The 20,514-nt window shown below is 40.7% G+C and overlaps 1 protein-coding gene across 10 annotated transcripts in view; it reads left to right on the top strand.

Moving 5' to 3' along the window:
• The window catches only part of DENND1A (DENN domain containing 1A), a 555,776-nt gene that overhangs the window by 178,449 nt on the left and 356,813 nt on the right, over positions 1–20,514 (top strand). For 9 of the 10 annotated variants that reach the window (XM_089302416.1, XM_070056536.2, XM_070056525.2 and 6 more), the window contains one exon: positions 10,095–10,144. The exons of the other annotated variant lie outside the window; for it this stretch is intronic. Coding sequence is in view for 6 of the 9 variants with exons in the window: in XM_070056536.2 (XP_069912637.1) it covers positions 10,095–10,144 (50 nt within the window). In the remaining 3 variants the exon portion in view is untranslated. The remainder of the gene's footprint in view (positions 1–10,094; positions 10,145–20,514) is intronic. 10 annotated transcript variants of the gene reach the window in all.

The following is a 20,514-nucleotide window of genomic DNA, read 5'->3' as shown; positions in this document are numbered from 1 at the left end:
GAATCCGAGAGGCACTAACCTAGTGATGGTCATCAAAATTAAAAGGTGGACAGACAATTAAGAGAGGAGGCGGCTCCTCAGATCCTGGGAAACATGGTGTAGGGAAGGGAGTTGAAGAGTGGGTCAGGAATCCGATCATGTGAGGCCAGAGGAGGCCTTTTCTGGTCCTCGTCTCTAGGAGTGTGGGACGATGGGGTAAGCGTGAGCAGGGAGCAGGGCACCAGAACAGGCGTCTTTGCTTTTACCACTGCTTATGGACAGAGATCAGAATCCAGCTGAAGAGGTCTCCGTCATCCAGAGAGCATGAATTGTTGGAGGCCCCTTACTTGTGGACAGGAACTGTTGGGATCAGAAAGACTTGTTTCTGTGAAGGTTCCGTGCCACAAAACAGGTGGGAATTGTACATGGCAAAAATGTGTTTTGTTCCTAACCCTTCTTCTTTTGTTTTTTTAATTTAAAATTTTTCTGTATTACTGGCATTCCATGTGAGTACCAGCTGCTTCACTTCCAGTCCAGCTCCTTGTTAATGCACCTGGGAAAGCAGCGCATGCTGACTCAAGTACTTGGGCCCCTGATGCCTACATGGGAGACCTGGATGGAGCTCCTGGCTCCTGGCTTTGTCCTGGCCTCCCAGCCCCGATCATTGGAGTCATCTGGGGAGTGAATCAGTGGGCGCAAAATCTCTCTCTGTCTCTGCCTTTCTCTGTAATTCTGTCTTTCAAATAAATAAATAAATCTTAAACCGTTTGGGTTGTTTTTTTCCCTGATAGTCGAGCACATTTCAATGCCAAAAGATGTCTGGCAGTTTAGCAACAATCACGTGTGCATTGTTGGATCACCAGAGAACCCACATGACTGGCATTTCAGCCTTAGGAATTTCTAAATTAGACTTTGGGAGTGTTGGTGAGTTGTTTGGGCTCCTTGACACTCTTAAGTCAGGGTTGGCAAACTTGAGCCAGTTGGCCAGATCCTGTCTGGGGTTGATTTTTGTACAGCCTTCAACCTAGGATTCTCTTTTGCCATTCATAAGGGGCAACTGCCACCTCCCCCCGCCCCCAACAAAGAAAATGTGACAGACATTATAAGTGGTCAACAAGTCTAAAATATTTACTAACAGCCCCTGTTAGAAAAAAAGTTTGAGTATTACTTGCAACCTAAAGAAGTCAGCAAAGTGTGCACAAATTGCTTAGGAAAAGTTAAAATAGATGGAATTCCAGTTGCCTCGGGTTCTTTGTGGAATAGTGGCTTACCTGCTGAGGCCCAAGAACAGGGCTGAGTTGTGAGTTCAGTTGGTTGAAAACTGCCCCGTATGACTTGACCATGATGTCAGAGGGCAGAAAGGGCTTCATTACTGTGTGATACCTCTGAGTACTTTTGGAAAAGGTTTAAACCTGTTCAGGTACCAGTGTTGTGTTTTGTTTACTTCCGGCAGGCACAGGTGAACACTAGCATTTGTGTGTTGGAGCATGATACGTAGACTTAATTATTTAACATACATGTGGTATTGAGTTATTTTCTTGTCTTCTGAAAAGGCTTTTTTTTTTCCAATTCGCAAAACATTAAAATACATGGGTGTTAGATTTTAGAGAAGTTTTTGAATTATTCAATTTTAAAATTTCAACAGTGTTTCATATCACCTGCCGTCTGTCTTTGTAGTGAGATATCAATTTGTTGCAGATATGAAGTTCTGGGGCACAAACACGGATTTGAGACAGTTCTGTGATTGGAGATGTTTAGTGTGACCCTGTCTAATTAATTGCTAAGTAATTTTCTGAAAAGCACATTTGATATTTACATTTAGATTTTCATATTCTGTTCTCAGTGTTTGTTGATAAGGCCTAATATCTCCTGCCACTGGATAAATAAAGCCTATTATTCCCTTTTCAGCATTTTCAACTATTATTCTCATGCAACAGCTAATAAGCAGAAGGTTAGGTGTATTACCCAAGAAGGATCCTGTCTCTCAGAAGAAGCTAGGAACCTTGATTAACATGCCTTGTTAACCGATGATTTCAGTTCCATAGTGGTAGTGGTAGAATAATTTGTATAAACCAAGCAGTACAGATTCCTTATTTTAGCACTAAGACTTACAAAGGCTTCTTTTAGCAGCCTTTAATTTTGTACTTATGTATGTGACATAGCCCGTGGCTGTGATAGCTGCTGTGAATCTGCAGTTGTTTGGGGATGAAAGGAGGAGGCAGCTGGAAACTCGGTAGCTACATCTAGCTGTCTACCTCGAGAAGGCCTTGATTTCAAGTTTATCTAAACAAGCTCGACTAATCCCAACTATCTAGGGGGATCCACTGTCAAAACAAGCAGCGTGGCCCTGAGGCAAACACAGCTATACAGAAATGAAGGCTGGGGCTTCCAATACTCCGATGACTGCATACTAGAGACTCTTCCCCCCACCCCCGCCCCCAAAGAGGGTGAGAGAGGTAGAATTTGCATAATGCCTTTTCATTGGAAACTTTTGGAAAGCTGACAGAGCTCCAGCTTATAGATCTGGAGCCACAATACAGAGTCTATAGGAGAATCCTTGAATGACCTAACCATATTGAAAGAAAATATAAAAGCGTCCAAGTATAGCCAAGTGAGAGAGGAAAAGAGGCTGATGCATTGTCTAACATCTGCTGTACTTCTCGTTAGTTTTGTTCTTTGCTATTCTGTGTGGACTTTGGAGAAGCCTAAGACAGCCTAACATGAATCCTATAATCTTCCTTCTGAATATTTATGTAGCGTGCCAGCTTCTAAGCTGTCCTTTGCGTTTTCCTACTCCTCCTCATTTTCATGCTCTCAAATGAGGCCAACATTTCAAAAGCTAAATAAATGTTTGTGAATGTTTATAAAAGATTTGCATAAATTTGTCCTTGTCTGACAAAGATCACTTTTTTCTTATGCCAGTTCTGAAAAAAAATTTTTTAAGGTTTTGGTGCTTGTCTTGACAACAAAGTCCTGTATCCCAGAACAATGATTGCTGATTAAGTGGGTATGCAATTGTGACTGAATAGGCTTTCAAGATTGTGGGTGAAAAAAGACCTATCATCTGAAAGCTGAATTACAGAATTTAGAAAATGTTATCAGAAATACACATTGAAATCTGTTTTTTGGTACCATATCATTAGGTAAAACAAAGAGTTCTTACAAGTTGAAAGTATAGCCACCCGTGGTTTAAAAAATTCTCCCATATAAATCTTAATAATTAGAATGTTTCAATAACTCAGAATATCACCTTTCTTTCCCATGTTTGAACATATTTAAAAATAATTTTTAGACCTTTAGGAACTTTTTGGAAACTGTTGGACTACCAGTTGTATGTGCTAATGTGATTATTGAGGTTGCAATCAAAAGCCGTCCTTTAAGACTTATGAATGTTCAATCACACTTTAAGAAAATATAAAGTACATGAAGTATATGTTAGAGCTTAATTATAGGAGACACACACACACACACAGTACTCAGATACTTACGCCACTGATGTGTTTGCTGAATTCATTTATCTTTTAAAATTAGAATGGATTTTGTGGGGTGGCAGGGGAAGTTGTGGGTAGAGGTGCTAATTTAGTTCAGAGATATTGGAAGATTGGCAGGAGAGAGAGGTAACAGCCAGTTCTGTTAGTCCTTTGGTTGTATTGGTTTAGAGGTTTAAGTTGTCATTAAGGCACAAACTAGAGCCACTTCTCTGACACAGTTTTTATCACATCTGCTAGGCTTGTGTCCCAAGAGGAGGCGTGGAGAGCAGTGAATTCAGCATGGGCCCATTATCGACTGCTTTTTCGTGTGTTGTAAAAGGAGTGAGACCTCAGGGAGGCTTGGAGCCTCCTCCCGTGTAATGTCCAAGTCAGATTTGAAGGACTGGTGGCAGGAAAGCTTTGGCCTTGGGGTGTGAATTCTAAGAAATAGAGGCACAATTAAGTTTAAAAAATTCAAGGACTTTGAGCTTGATAATGAAAGATTTTTTTTTCCTAGACTAATGTGAGCAGAAAAGTTGCCCATCTGTGCACATTTTTGTGTGCATTTAAAATATTTAAAAGCTGACAGCTTTTAATATGCTTACAAAATAGTATTTCTACCAGTGCTCTTTTTTTCTTTTCTTTTCTTTTTTTTCAATAGTATCTTCCTGGGGGCAAGTTGCTTCTTCAGTGAAATCCTGTTTGCAGTTTTACTGTGGGGACCCTGTTCCTTTGGTATGTGCTGACTTGTGTTCACCACTACCTCCCACCCCCTTCACGACTCCCTCCCCTGTGCCCCAACCCTTCATTTTGAAAATATTGATAACGTAAACATGCAGGTTTCAGGAATTGCAGCGTTGAAGGAAATTAACATGAAAAATATTTTAGAGTAATATTAAGTCCAAGGAATCACATTACTGATGCCATCCAATGTTAATTGTATGAGATCACAACCAGATCATTTGTTCATCTTGGAAATATTTGAAACAAGTGTTAAGAATTTTATTGGCATTTAACATTGACCTTGTAAATCCTGCTCCGTAGTTTTCAGCCCCTTTTAAATTTCAGAAAAGGAAATCTTAGAAGGAGGATGTCACATAGTGTTGTGATTATGGAACAACTTTGCATTGCACACCAAAATCTTTGGAAGGAAAGCGTGCAAAAGGATAAAGGAGTTTTGTTTAAAAAGTTTTAAAAATGACTACAAAGGTCATAAAAATTGATACTTCAAGGGAGTTCTAGAGGTGGCTCTTCTACACTTGATCTGTGTGGCCTGCCTCTTCTGGACACAGGTCCTTCCTAGTTCAGGCATAAAGTTGATTACGATACATGTTTATACAGTATGATGAATTTCTTTGCTGTAAATTTATCTTTGGCAATGTTGATTCTGTGTATTTAGTATTCCACAATCTAGCACAAATAACATATGCATGACTTAAAATCAACTAAAGTGCATAAAAAAGTGAACTGGGGGTAAATATTGAAATGGGCCAAAGAAAGAAATCAGACTCCGTAGCATTCGAGCAGTGCTGTTAGAAGTTTGACCCAGCTTTTATGTCTGAGTGTTGAAAGGCCTTTCGGTAAAATCCCTTATTCAAAGCTGCTTTTTCTCTCTAAAAAAGAAAAAGAAATAAAAAATTTGATTGTAACAAAGGTATGGATTCTAGGTTTAAAAAAAAATGTTATTTCCTGTTTTCCCAGTTAGGAAACTTCTGATCAACATTCTTGAACTTTGTGTTAATTAAGCTCCCGAGAACTTCAGCTTCCACCCTTCTGGATCATAAACATTTAAAATCTTTGTAAGCCTTCCCTTGGAGTCCCTGGTTTTGACTTGAAATAGCTTAAAGTAGAAATTTTGTTAGCTTTTTGTATGTTTTGATTTTGTGTGTGTTCTGTTTTTAACTTTCAACTTGAGTTTTAAGACCATCAATCAAAAGGTTTTCTTTCAAGTCAGTGGCACTGCTCTCAATTGCAGGACTTAGACGGTCAGCATTTCCTCCATGCTATTAAAAAAATGTTAAGCATAGATAGTATTTTAGGAATTTGAGCTCTACTGATCTCCTCTTCACACACCTACATTTTGAAATGAACAAATAAATTAGATATAAGAAACCCAGGAAATGTTCCTCCAGCGACTGCCCTCCTCCACACTCTTTTTTCTTCTTCTTCTTCTTCTTCTTCTTTTTTTTTTTTTCCTTGGGACAAAGTAAATTACCCACAGCTATATCAGCTTTCAGCAAACCACCAAGAGGCTAATTGTGGCTTTACATATTTTAAAATAAATTCATTTATTCAAGCTATCGGTTTTCTTTATTTAAATGTTTTCCTGCACACATTTCTTTTTTCCCTGTTTGAAAGGTTGAGATTGTGCCTCATCTCCCAAGATTCTGTAACTCCGCTGGACACCATAATCAACCTATGCTTTTATCTTTCAGTGATATTTATTTGTGGGGTGTGTACGTCTGTGTCTGACAGTTCTCATCTGCCAAATAAAGCTAATTTTGGGTTATAAGTTTCAATGAAACAGTGCAAACAAAGCATTTGACATCTTAGATGATGGCTGTTGTAGGATTTCCTATACTCCTCGTGCCTTGAACCCCAAATTCAGGATGAATTGGTATAGCTAGTTCTCATTATCAACACCCTCAGTTAACTTAATTGAATTTAGCCTTCCAAGTTTGGCTTCCAGGTAGGATTCTAGAATGAATGGTATTATAAATTTAGCACATTACTAGGTTTTTAAGGCAATGTTTCAGTGTCCACAGAACATAATCTACTTTCTCCAGATTTTGTGCATCTCCTTGATGGGCCCTCTGACCAGATGGGAATTTGAATTGGGTGAAAGGAACCCAAAGTAGACCCAGATGAACTTTGAGCTCCTTTCTGAATTTCATTTGCACATGTGTTTGGATTTAGGTGTGTTAATTTGTATTTTGGTTCATACTCTGAATTTTGGTATCTCCTTGTGGGCAGAGGTTTGTAGATGTTGCTTTTCTATTTACACTGTGTAGTCTGCTGCTTAATATATGCGTAACTGGAAGGTTTGGGCAACTGCCTCTCCACCACACTTCCTCCCCACCCTCCCCTCCATGCCCGCTCTTATTCCCTCCCACTTGAAATATCATATATTTTGTTAGGAAGCAAAGCCCTTTTGGAAATTGCCTATTTCATAAATTGTCTGGTGACACAAAGGGGTTGAATGCTGTATCCTTGTCTCATTTATTTTGAAAACTTTGCTACTGAACTCACCTTAATCAATGAGCTCCGTGTTGTCTCCAATAAGTTATGTGTTGGATATATCGATTGGGAGGGATTTTAGAAAACCCGTCTGGGGTTTATAATGTCAGCAGTGTTTTGATTATGAAAAGAGTTGGAACCTGGGGACATGGAACCAGGTGGCGAATGTCCTAAAGCCCGTAGTGACATGGTGGGCTGCTTCCCTCCTGGGATCTAGTTCATGCCCTGCACTTTAACTGTGGTGACTGGCTACTATAGATTCACTTTTTTTTTGCTCATTAAAATGTTAAAAAATCAAACTGTACATAAAAAGATTTGTGAAAATACAAACTTGGGAATTGATCGGGAGAGCTGGCACACAAGCCTCCCACCCCCTGCCTTAGCAATGAGGTCATTTACATTTCATCAGCTGGGCCACATCTCCGAGGTCCGATTTATGTGGCAGTGGTTGAAGTGGCACAGAAGAGCTCGTGCAGGCAAGAGAAAGGGGGCAGAGGACAGGAGACTCACTGGTAGGAAGAAAGCTCCCTAGCCCAGGACACAAGTTCTAGAGAGAAAAAGGGGTCTATTAATGGCTCGTGTCTGTTTTCCCAGGGAAGTTAAGATGGAGAGACTGCGGGATGCTCTGCCATATACATCATGCTTGAGATCTGTTTAAATCGGGGTTTTCAAGCCCCCTCTCTTGGAGAGTGACGCTTCTCATGTCCAAGTAATTGTGATTTTCTTTGCAGAGGATAAGGAGTTGCATGTGTATGTACAGTATAAGGAAAGTATCTGTACTAAGGAAATTGGTTTATTTCAGCAGTTTCTGCTTAAAAAAAAATATGTTGCTTGTTTCTCACTCCCTCCTCCCATGCTCCCCATCCCAAACTGTGAAGTGGGTATTTCAGTTCTGCGGGAGATAATCTCTGGGCTGTGCCTAACACAGAGTAGATGCTCATTTTTGTTCTTGCCTCTGACAGCATGCCACCATCTTGTTTGACTTAAATTGGAATATCAACCTCTTGGAATATCCCAAACATGAGGAAACATACTGCAATTTACAAACATGTGCCTACATCTGCCTGTATTCCCTCCCCATCTCTCCCTCCCTCCACGCTGGGTCCCCACTGCTATTAATTAGACTTATCACTGCTTTCTTGGGTAAAAAGAAAAGCTCATGGGAGGTGGGTTACTCTCAGCCTACATAGAGTATTTTGATATTTGTTCTAATATTATCTGACAGACAAGTTCAAGGTTGGTTATTACTCTTGACATTAGAAAGTGGTAAGTAGTTTCTATATTGTAGAGAGTAATAAGTTGGGCATATTAGATTCCTTTGAGTCTGCTATAGAGCACAATGCTTTCTCATAGCCATGGGGGTCCTTTCTTTCAAAAATCTTTGAGGCCTTTTGCCAGTGCGACTCCAGCATAGAGTAGAGAAGTGCTTTCTGCACCTGTAACTTTTGAGGGGTAAAGGATAACTGTCTTTGTAGCTGGGATTGGCAATGAGTGAACATTGATAGGAGTTTTAAAGAATGCTTGGTACACATAATAAAGTTAAGAGATGCTTTGTGGTATTTGAAACTTGAAGTTGGAGGAGATTTGTATGGACTGCTTTTTGTGTATGTAGATAGTAAAGATTTTGTATAGATGCTTTATAATGTATCCTATAATTAACTAAGTCTACAGACATTGAAGTGAATGTTTTGTATGGTCTCTTTGCCCATATTTGCCTGATAAGAACATGATGCCCTGAAAATTGCCTTTGTTCTGTTTCTGTATTAACTCTTAGACTTTATTTAAATGTATTTAGTTTAACAATAACATAGATGGACATCCAAATGCCATACTGTAAAGTAATTTATAAATAATGCCTCTTAGAATATGCTGAGGTATTCTTTTCTTCTCTTCCATTTTTTGGGTTAACCATTTATTATTTTGCGACATGCCTTAACAGTGCTGTGAAATACATAGTGCCAGGCCAAGATGATATTAAAAAATAGGATATGCTCAATTGAATTATGTAGGCGGAACATGCTCTGGCAGAGCAAGTCAGTGTGCTTTCTGCTTCATTGAGTGGGTTATTAGATTGATGTGGTTTATTTCTTGAATGATAGAACTGGTTTTAAAAATAAATGAAGCGAGAAGCATCAATTCAGTTAGCATTGATAATTCATTATTATTGGTTAGAAAACTGCTACATTTGTAAACTGATCTTTAATTTATCACTTGGATTAGGATTTGCAATGGGCAGGTTTGTTCTAATTTGAACCAGCTTCTCAATGACTGAAAAATGTGTTCTTCATTTTGTCTTGAAGTTGGGATTTTAAATAGTTAAAAAGCAAATCAAATGCATGAAAGGAATACTTTTTTAAAATTTATAACAGTGGGCTATGAACTCATGATGAGCACCAACTGTGGGCTGTCCAAGCCTGCAGTGAAATTAAGTCAAGCTAAAGAGAATTCTATGAAGGAAGTAATAATTAATTACTTGTAGTTGTGTTTAGCCAAACACATTGTGTATGTGCTGCATGTGTGAATTATGTCTGTTAGGAAAAGTCACCATTGTATGTTGTGTCACATATACCAGTATTTATTGTTTTTCTTAATATAAGAAGATTGTCTCTTATGAGTAACCTTCTGAGCTGGGCGCCTTTTTGTACCCTATTCCTGATTTATGTGCTTGGTTTTATGTGTCTGTAGTTTTTTTTTTAAGACATTGAAACTGATAGTTTGCTTGGGATTTTCGTAAATTATAAGCAGGTAAGTGTGTCCAATTATGGTATTTCACTTAAAATAGTGCATACTTACAATGGTTACAGTTTGATTCCAAAAATAAATTTTTTGCCAGAAATGGCAGCTTTTTAATAAAGTAAATAAAGTTTTAAACTCCAAAAAAAAAAAAAAATGTAGTTGACGATGTTCAGGGACAATGATCTCCAAGTTGGCTTTCTTTTCTGCTGTGATTTGGCCTATTGACGTTGGGAAGTGCTGTCTAATCCCGGCCCCCTCTGTTCCTAGGTAACAGGGGAAAACGGTGCCAGCAACAGCGGCCCTGCCAGGCCAAACCCATGTGGCTCGGTGTTATTCACTCTGATCCATATGGTCAGGCTGGAGAGGGTCCCTGGAGGGGTGTTAACACTCAGCAACCCGACTGCCTCCCTCCCTTCAGAGCTCTCCTGCACGGCTCCTGCTGCTTGCCCATGTGTGATTCTTGATTAATTTTTCATTTTTAATGAAGTTTGATCATGTTTATTATTTCTCATGATTGACTGCCTGGTACTCCTCCCATGTAATTGATAAAGCCCATATTTCTTCATCTGTCTCCTCTTTCTTTAGGGTAAAGTTGCTAGATTGTGTGCTGTGGTTAATGTTAGATTTATTGGTCCCATTAGATGTATAAATTATCTCTCTTTTTCTCCACAGGAAGTTCTACAGACTTTGACCAAGTTTTGTTTCCCCTTCTATGTGGACAGGTAGTGTCAGATTTTTGAACTTTTATAGAAAAAAAAGTGTCAATAAACCTGCTATGGAAAATAAAAACCATACCATTCTTAACATTCTGTCTGTTTAACTGTGATTTAAAACACCTATGTTGCAAGGAGAGTTGTAATATTCTCCTTTCCTGGGGATTTTATTGACACTATCAAAAAGTTTAAAGCTTAGAGCTTTGTATTGGTTGGTTTGTGAGATGTATTTTAGATGACATTATTATTTTTATTATTTTTTTGTTATCAGACAACTGTGATTAAGAATGGTTGGTATTTATCCAGTGTTATTTCATTTTTATTTAAGTATAAGTTTATTTGACTTAAACATTATGTGACTCTGTGGCCTTATGAATATTATACATTCTATGCTTTTCCTAATCTTCAACTTATAATTTAAATCCACATAAACCTATCTTGTTTATTTAGGCATGTTGTTAAACAGTGTTTTACATTTTGTTTTGTTGCCTAAGAATCATGTCTCTGGGGAAATCAGCATTTTCTGTAATTTCTAGGCAAAAAAAAATACACAACCATTTCAACATTTCCTTAGTATGTACATTATGATTAGCTGTTTCTTGGAGGTATATAATAACTCCAAGATAGTTAAAATAGTGTGAGAAGATTTTTAAAACCTAAGTCATCGGTTAATATTAACAGTTTTAGATGAGCTTTTTAAAAACTTTTTATAAAACTGTAATTTACTAATCACATTAACTCTTTTTCAAAGAAACATTTACTGTGTTTTTCTTCATTATTATTTTTTGTACTTGTTCATTTGTCAACTTGCTTGTTGTCTCTTTAATTTTCTCGTAATGGAAAACTGTACCATGAGATGGTACATATGTTATGTCTCAAAATTTCTACTTTTAGTGACAGAGAGGTTGTAGAAAATATCATTGTGAGTAATAAATGCCATAATATGTTCCAAGCAAATCATCAAAAGGGCCCATCTTCAGGAAGGTTCTATCGTGTATTTTTGTGTACCCAAACAAGGCAGGATCTGAAAGAGTTCAGTGATTTAGGGAGCATGTGGTTAGCATGCTGCTTGGATCTTTCTATACTTTGTAGTACTGGTGTCCTGGTTTATTTGGCATGAGCCAAAAAATGGTGTGAGATGAGAACTGGTAGCCAGAGGAGTTTAAGAGTACTTAAAAGCAGCCCTGGAATGTGGCCAGCCTCTTGCAGTCACTGCTCTCCCTGGCTTTAACATGTTATTTTTTTAAGCCAATCAACCTTTGTAGTATTTCCAGACTCAGACCTTTTTAAATCCTGGTACCAGGGATGTTTTATAGCAGGTTGATGCTCAAAACAGAATAGCCTTAATTTTAAGAGGGTCAGTCTTTGTAATGAGAGTCCTCTTGTCTCCTCTTTATCCAATTCCTTCTAAAAATAGGAAGGAAACGGGTTTTGTTTAGAGATGTTTAATGCAAACTTCACATTTATATGTATGAATTAGCGATGCATGAAATCTCCTCCAGTCACTTATAAAATGTATCACAAATTATGGCAAGGGCATATTTATGCTGAACGTAATAAAGCTGAAATGTTTTAAAAATGTTCTTAGGTGTTTAACAAAGAAAATACGAGAGTCCATTTTGACATGACTTGTTAGAGTGATGGCTTGTTATGGGTAGGCATTCCTTAATTGACTTTGTAAACTAATATTGGGAGAGACGCACAATGAGATTAAACAATACTCAGGCACACATGCGTACGCATACATGTGTATATGCACACACCACTTGTCTTTCTCTGTAGTTTATATCACACACACACACACATACGCAGCTCAACTTACCTACCTGTCTGGATGATCACATTCTAGAATGAGGAAAAGAAAAAAGCAGAATCTTAATTCTAAAATATTTTTGTCACCAATAAAGTCAGATGCCTTTTTGTTGGAAAAAAATATTTTTCTTGTACAATGGTTCTCTCCAGATTACCCTCTTTTAGTCATGTTCCTCTTATTTTATTATTATTTTTTTTTATAAAATAGCTTTGGGACAGATATGTCCCTGTGTGGATCTATTTTAGTCCTCTCTGTGTACAACAATTCTTTCTTACATTGTGTTACATTATATACCCTATGGGTATCAATAAATTTTTTTGATATACACACACACATACACTCACAAAACCCACTTTATTTTAAGGACTATATTTTTTCACTTTCTGTTTCCCCAAACTTTGGTATACTTTAGTGCAGACGAGATAATAATAACAGTGAATTATTGACAATAACTACACAGGTTTTAATGTCTGTTAATTAGTTTGCAGCCAGCACTGTCAAATGGACGTGCCCAGATTCTAAGAGCCGCCCAAAGCCCCTACAGAATGTTTATGATTCTGTCTGACTTAGGACACATAGTGGCATGGGAAATGAGCAAGGTCCCTAAGGTGACTGCATTCAAAAAGAAGCCTTCCCCGTCTTTCCAGGATCTGTGCTTTTCAGTATTAGATATTCTAATATTTCTAGTCTCTATCAAGAGTGAGATTTTCACCGTCATCATCAAATCACCCATTACAGTTGTCATCTTGTTGTCTCTTGTGTTGCCTTAAGTTTTTTTTTTTTTTTTTTATGAAATGAGAGCTTATGAGAAATAATACTGCTGGTAGCTCTTCCAAAGAAGGTCCGTCCTTGTGAGTTATCTCATCTTATCCTCCTACGGAGACAGGCCAAGTCCCAGTATCTTTATGTGAAACCATTTAGGCCGGCACCGCAGCTCACTAGGCTAATCCTCCACCTGTGGCACCGGCACACCCGGTTCTAGTCCTGGTCGGGGTACTGGATTCTGTCCCGGTTGCTCCTCTTCCAGTCCAGTTCTCTGCTGTGGCCCGGGAGTGCAGTGGAGGATGGCCCAAGTCCTTGGGCCCTGCCACCCGCATGGGAGAGCAGGAGAAGCACCTGGCTCCTGGCTTCGGATCAGCGCGCTGCGCCGGCTGCAGCAGCCACTGGGGGGGTGAACCAACAGAAAAAGGAAGACCTGCCTGCCTCTCTCTCTCTCTCTCTCTCTCTCTCTCTCTCACTGTCCACTCGTCAAAGCTGTGGAAGGAGGGAAGGAGGGAGGGAGGATGGAAGGATGGAAGGATGGATTTAAGCTGTGGAGAAACTGTGACTTGCCCAAGGCCCTCTCCGGCTCCTAGCATCTCCTCGATGTCCATGTCCTAAATGAATCCAGTTTTCCCTAGACCGCTTTGTAGAGAAGACCAGTCAGCAAGCAGAGAGTGAGAGGCTGAGGAGAGGCAGGCAATTGGTGTCTGTGTTTTTGGTGAGGGCACTGGCCACTGTCACATTCCTCATTTATGCTTCTCAGCAGCTCTGGAGATGAGGGTGGGTGGTATTTTTTTCCCCCAGAAGAGCAAAGGAAGGTTTGGGATGTGTAGTGTTTTGTTGTGATGTGGAGGAAGTAGAAATGGCCTCAGACTCAGACTCGGAGTCCTTCCCTCCATGTGTTTCCCAGGTTCATCCAGGAGGCGTTAGAACGACTTATTAAATGGTGTCTCTCCAAAAGGATAGTGAAGTGAGAGCTGAGCTGGTCAGACAAAACTTGTGATGGTGGGGAAGACCTGCATTGAGTCTGCCTGGCCAGCAAGAAGTAGGCAAGTGGAAGGGAGAGCCTGACACCACACGTGCACCAAAAAGCTGTGCCAAAGAGAGAGCCCTGGTGAGCCAAGAATTGTCCAGCCAGAGCGGAGGGAGCCTGCTGGGGGGAGGGTGTGGAGTGTCCGTGAGAGCGTGGGCTCTGGCCACAGGAGGCCCTGAGAATGTGTGGGAACAAGACTGCAGGATTTTAAAGCTGAAATGCATCTGGTCTGAACTTCCCATTTTACAGAAGGGAAACCAAGGTCCACAGAGGTGAAATGACTTGTGTAGGGCCAAAGCTATGTGATTACAGACCTGGGAAAGGAACTGATACTTGTGTTCCAGTATGGAGTTGTCACTCCGTGCTGGGGGGATTGTGAAGTGCCAGTGCTGACTTTCCTGTGTCATTCTCAGAAACTTATTATTCCTGATGAAAGCACTCTCTTAAACAAACAAACAAACTTCTACCATTCTGTATTGTAGTTGCTCCTCTGTTGTCCCTGATAGCTGACAACTGGCTACAGTCAGTGACCAGAATCCAGAGACACAGTGCACAATCAAAGCTACTCCTTTCCATGTCTATGCTCTATGCTCATCCCTTTGAGGACCCAGACCATTGGCCCCCTTTCAGTTGTCCTGTGAGTTTCATGGTGCACACAAAGGACAGGGCATGAAATGAAATGGCACCATCTTTTCAGAGGCAGAGGCATTCCATGATTGGTTCAGAATGTAGCCAAAGATGCAAATGTAGCTCAGATGATCCTTGCCACGTGTGACCCGAATGTGCCAGGCATTGTGCTGTGTTCTCCTACACCGGAGGTTACACATGTGCAGGCTTGTCATACCCAACATGCCACATCTGAGCAGACAGAATCTCAAACAGTTCTACATTTTGCTGAAGGGGTCCACTATTTCGAAGTGGTGGAGCCACCTTTGGAGCCCACCTTTATGATGTCCAGTTCCACCATTATTTGTTTAGTTACATCATACTGCCTCCACTGGACCCATCATGGCATAAAGTAATCAAACTCTTAAATTTAATCTCAAAAGCAATACAATATATCTTTATCGTAAAAAAGTATGAAATTCAGATAGCTGAAGAAAATGAAACTAAAGCAGACACAGTGTCCTTAGCGTAGTAGATGAGGCGCACATAGATGAGGGAGAGGACAGAATTGTCCAGTGAGCTGCTTGAGCAGATAGGCATTGTTTGCATCTGTCAGGTGTGACCTACTCTTGGTCCTCAGTCATTTGGGGTCAGTGTCATTCTGGCCACTTGGGTGTCTGAGCAGGGAAAGTGAGAAGCTTGAGACAGGGGCAGATGAAAGGTGGGCTTATGGAAGGAAGCTCTGAGGTTCCTGGAAGTACAGGTTGGGAGATGTGGTGGTCTGATACACCTTGATTCCCGCCCAACCCTACATTCACATACATACACACGCAGAAGGAAAGGGGAAGCCACTCTTAGGGGTGCCTTGTAGTAGATGGCTCAACAGGTAATTGTTCCTAAGCTATAATAAATAGAGAGTGGCAAAATCTTTTCTATCTCTTGAATTTTATAATTATATAACACAATTGTCCTAAATTATTTATTTATTTTTATTTACTTGAGTGGCAGAGAGAGGCAGGCAGATAGAGATCTATCTGCTGATTCCCTTCCCAGATGCTCACAATGGCTGGGTCTAGGCCTGGTGGAAGCTTGGAGCATGGAATTCAATCTGGGTCTCCCCTGTGAGTGGAGGGAACCAAGTACTTGAGCCTTCAGCTGCTGCCTCCCAGGGTGCACGTTAGTAGGAAGGCAGAATTGAGAGCAGAGCAGAGACTTGTACTGAAGCACTCTAATATGACTAAAGCACTCTAATATGAGCCGCAGGTGTCCCACGAGCTGTCACAACCACTGTACTACATGCCTGCCCCTAATGATCCTTTTGTTGTGAAGCTCCTATATGCTAATTACCTTGTGTATATTATTTCTAATTCTCAAAACTGCTCTGCAAAGCGATTGTTCTTCTGACTGTAGAGATAAGATCAGGACAGTTCATGTGTGTAGTTGTCTGTCCTCACACGGCTGGTTAGCAGTGCTCTCTGGGGTTCTGATCTAAAGTCTGAAACTTGATGTTTCCTCTGTCTGCTGCATCCTGAATCCTGCCCATGTTACATCATTCCCAACAGCTGGGAAGTGTTCTTCCATCCTAAAAATGATGCCTACCGTTGACTCCTCATTCCCAAGCAATTATTGTCTGATTTCTCTACTTCCTGCACAAATTATCCACACTCTTCGGTTTATTCCTCCATGCTTTTTAGTTTGTCATTCATCTAGAGCTGCTCTTAATCAAGGTCATCTGACAACCTTATTGTTACTCAGTGCAATACACGGTTTTTCTCTTCTCATCTTGATGCATTAATACTGTTGACCGCTCCCTCCTGATTGTTCTGCCTGGAGGTTCTCCTCTTCTTTTTTGATGGTCTCTTCCCCACCCATCCTCTAAATTGGTGTTTCTATAAATTAGTCCTGGATCCTCTTTTGTTTCTCTGAACTCTCTCCCTAAGTGATCTCATTCTTCACCATGGTGTTAAATACCATCTGTGTGTAGATGATTTCCAAATTTATAGCTCTGATCCAAATGTTTCCTCTGATTTCCTAACTGGTATGTTCAACTCTGTGCATGACATTCCTACGGAGATGTTTTACAGGCTTCTCAGACCTAACACATCCCAAATGGAAACCTTGGATAGCCCTCCCTCTGTTCCCGAAACTTCTTAATCTTTCCCATCATCAAATGGTAACATGGTGCCATTTGGCTCCCCAGTTCTCTGTCTGCAAGTCCACCATTCGTACCTGCTCACTGTAACTCAAACTGCCCACCTCTCTGCTCTCCCTGTATGGGTTAAGCCACTGCCCAGTCTCCCCTGCACTACTGCAATAGCCCCCTGACACTTCTCTCTGCTCCTGCTTCTGCTCTCTTTCAAATTGTTCTCCACATAACAATCAGATCAGATTTTTTTAATCTATAAACCAGACTGTGTTTTTCTCTTGATTAAAACCATTTGATAGCATTCCATTGCTCTTACCAAAAATAAGTAAGTAAGTAAGTAAGTAAATAAATGAAGTCCCAATCCTTTACCATGACCATGAGACCCTCTGTCTGATCTGGTGCTTGCTTTATTTAACAGCTCCATATGGTGCTACTATCTGCCTCCTGGGCTTTAGCTGTACTAGTGTCCTTTGAGTTTTTGGAACATATCTGGCTCTTTCCTGCCCCAGGATCTTTGTACAGCTCTTTTCTCTGCCTGATTCACCCAGTTCCATGCTCCTTGAATGGCTGCTCCATATCATCTTTTAGGTCAATCACATATCTCCCACAGGGCCTTTCCTTCTCTTCCATTTTCTTCTATCTCTGTTCCTCCTTTGGTTTTATAATAACAACACTGTGACGCATAAGAACACTATTAATAACATTCTGTGGAATTCGTCATTCGTCCTCTCCAAGGTGACAGCTCTAAGAGGGCAGGGACCCTGTCTATATTGTTTGAAGTTGTATATTAAGCAGTTGATACAGTGCCTAGGAAAGTTGTAGCTCAGTTTGCAAAATGCTTAACCAAACTTAGAAAGGAGGCCTCCATGTAAAATGTCATCTGTCACCCAGAGATAAATCAAAATGCCCATCCATGGACTTTTGCTGTTCCTACACCAGACCTGTTAACAGCTTCAGGATTATGCAACCTGCAGCTCCAGGAGCCTTGACTGGCTGATGAGCAATGAAGAGGCAGTGAGAAGGTTAAAGTCAGTGGTTGGAATGGTCCTTGCTTGCCTCCCCTGTTCTCCTTATTCAGCCAGACTTGGGAAGCACAGCAAAGTGGGCCTGGTCTCTTGGCCTTGTTTCTGGAGATGCTTGAATTTGGCTTCTCTGGTTTCATAAGAGGTGGAATCTGTTTGAAAACCTCACAACCTTAGCTTCATCATCTGAGTTGAAACTTTGGCGGGGTGGCTTTCATCGAATTTTATGTTGTGTGGCAGGATGGAAAGGGCTTGGAACCAGAAGCTGGCTTAGGTTTTCGGATGCCTCAGTTTTCCCATCTGTGAAATAAGAATTGGGCAAGATGATTTCTAAGGTCCTGTTACCAAAAGCTCAGTCCGTGTCCCTGGTACCAAATCAGAATAATGGGGGGCTGGCGCTGTGGCTCACTTGGTTAATCCTCTGCCTGCGGTGCCAGCATCCCATATGGGTTCCAGTTCTAGTCCCGGTTGCTCCTCTTCCAGTCCAGCTCTCTGTTGTGGCCCAGGAGGACAGTGGAGGATGGCCCAAGTGCTTGGGTCCCTGCATCCGCATGGGAAACCAGGAGGAAGTGCCTGGCTCCTGGCTTTGGATCGGCGTAGCTCTGGACGTGGCAGCCATTTGGGGAGTTAACCAATGGAAGGAAGACCTTTCTCTCTGTCTGGCTCTCACTGTCTAACTCTATCTGTCAAATAAAAAAAAAAAATCAGAATAATGAGGACTAGATTTGGGAGTGAAGGAAAGAGAGCATTTAATCTGTCAACAGAGGAGAGAGTAACAGACTTCCAGATTTCAAGGACTACCACTCTACCCAGTGAGGATGCTTGGGGGCTTATAAAAGGAGTACAGGTAGGGCAATATCGTGAAAGAGCTGCCTGTCTCTGGCGTCAGGTGGCACAGCTTGTCACTATAGATGGATGACAGTGTTTTCCTTCTCTGCCTCATCACGGAGGTCCTTGAGGTTCACAGGTGTTGAGAGGAGGTCCAGACTGACCAGCTCCTTTGCTCTGGAGAAAGAGTTGAGATAAGGAACCAGCAGCCCTGAAGTGTCAACTTCTCAGCTTTACATTTTAGGAGTGAAAATTGTTGGCTAATGTTGTTTTATAGCTGGGCACAGTTCCCTCCAGTTTTAATCACTGTGAAATCTTTGGTTCCTGTAGAAATTATAGATGCTGATCCTGGAGATAAACACAAAAACTACAGTCTTTAAGGAAGCAGAGCCTTTCCCTAAAGTCATTTTTATGGAGAAATAGTGAACATTCCCCCCCCCCCCCCCCACCACTTCAGTAAGGAGAGAGAGAATGAGAATGATAAATACCTTGGAAATTGAGACTCCTTCTCGAAAACCTCTGTGGAACTGCCCTTGCCAGTTTATTAGAAATTATCCAAGGAAAAATATTTTGGAGTCTACTGGTTTGGGGCTTTTGATGATTTGTACTTCACCCTCCCAGGCATTTAAAAGGTGAATCAGTAGAGAACAGTGAATGCCTCCTCCTAGGCTGTAACACCCTGGAATGGAATCTTTTTCACTTTAATGCAAACTTGAGCTGCATGGTCACCCAGAAAGCTGCCCTTTCCTGAAATAATGCAACTGACAAGAGAGAAAGAAAGGCAGACTTGCTTCTTCCACTCACAGGTGTTAGAAAGCTGAGCCAGGCGGGAAGAATCTGAGCAAATGCGCCGTTTTCACATAGAGTTTAGTTCTCATTCAGTTGGTGGCAGCTTGCATCTCTCTGATTAACTGCTCCTGCTGTGGTTGGCCCTTCTACTGAATGCTCATCCCATTTATTCCCCAAACAGCATTGGGGTCCCCTGGCAATTTCTCATTGTTGTTCCTGGTAAGGAAACTGGGATACTTAGAGGTTTGAAGTAACTTGCTAAATTAAGCCCCAGTTAGCAAGTGATTGAGTTGAGATTTGTACCAAATAAAGGAGTCATGAATCTTTCTTTGAGCCTACCATATAGCTAAGCACATTTGCTGTATTTTAAATGGTAGTGAAAAGACAGTGGGAATTAGTGACTCTCAATTCACAGGTCAAATGGTGTTCGTTCTGTGTCCCTTTCCTAAAGACTTTGGGTGTTTTCTTTTCATCCAGTCTTATCAATACCCATCCTTCTTAATAGGATGCTTCTCAGGATTTATTTTGAACATTCCAGAAGTGAAAACCAAACCCTGAGTTAAAATAATTCGCAGTCATATTTCATATGATCACTTTAGTCTTTCCCAAAAGCATGGCCTTATTTGTAACTGAGAAACATCCAGACCTGTTGCTTTAAATATTTAATAAAACAGGTCTTCCCTCCCCCCACTGAGGCCCACTCTGCTCCCCAATCACTTTAATTATGTGAGCTAGAATCCTGTTTCTCACACATCTTCAGTTCTCAACCTTGTTAAAATTAATCATATAATCCCCCTTTAAAACATAGTATTAAATCACCATAGTAACACAGTATCCAAGCTTTACAGATAGAACATAACAGCTCTAAGAAGGTAGCATTTGGTGTCCCCTTGACAGCTCTATAACTTTTATAGAAATGTATTCCTCCTCCTGGCTGTGTAAGGTGGAGGGATACCATTACTTACTCCTGCTTTATTGCCACCTTGTTTTTGTTCACCTTCCTGGTTAACTAAGGAGAGCAGAACCCTGTCTTCTTTCTGAGTCATTTTCCTGTGCCCTCTAACCCTTACGAGAACTGGGTTTGCTTCCTTGAATATAACCAGGAAAGCTCCATTGACCTTTGTGCTGGGATACCCGGAAAATCCCATGGATTTTAATTTTCTTATGTGGCTTGAATAAGGGAGTTTATAAAGGAAGGCCATTCCAAGTTTGGAAATTTAATTCATGTCATATTTAAAGACTCAGTAAGAATTCTGCCTTTGAAAGGGTGCTGGTAAACCATGATGTTTCATTTCCTCTGACAATTTTGAAGCAAATTTTAGGTGTACGATGGATTCAAAGTGTTTTACCAATTTGAACATACTTTGTGTAACTCAATTT

This window comes from Oryctolagus cuniculus, chromosome 1, assembly GCF_051225735.1.
Source record: "Oryctolagus cuniculus isolate XC-2025 breed Fujian yellow rabbit chromosome 1, ASM5122573v1, whole genome shotgun sequence".
In the NCBI taxonomy this organism is placed as follows: domain Eukaryota; kingdom Metazoa; phylum Chordata; class Mammalia; order Lagomorpha; family Leporidae; genus Oryctolagus; species Oryctolagus cuniculus.
Note: the sequence above shows the minus strand (reverse complement) of the source record. Positions and strands in the feature narration are given on the sequence as shown.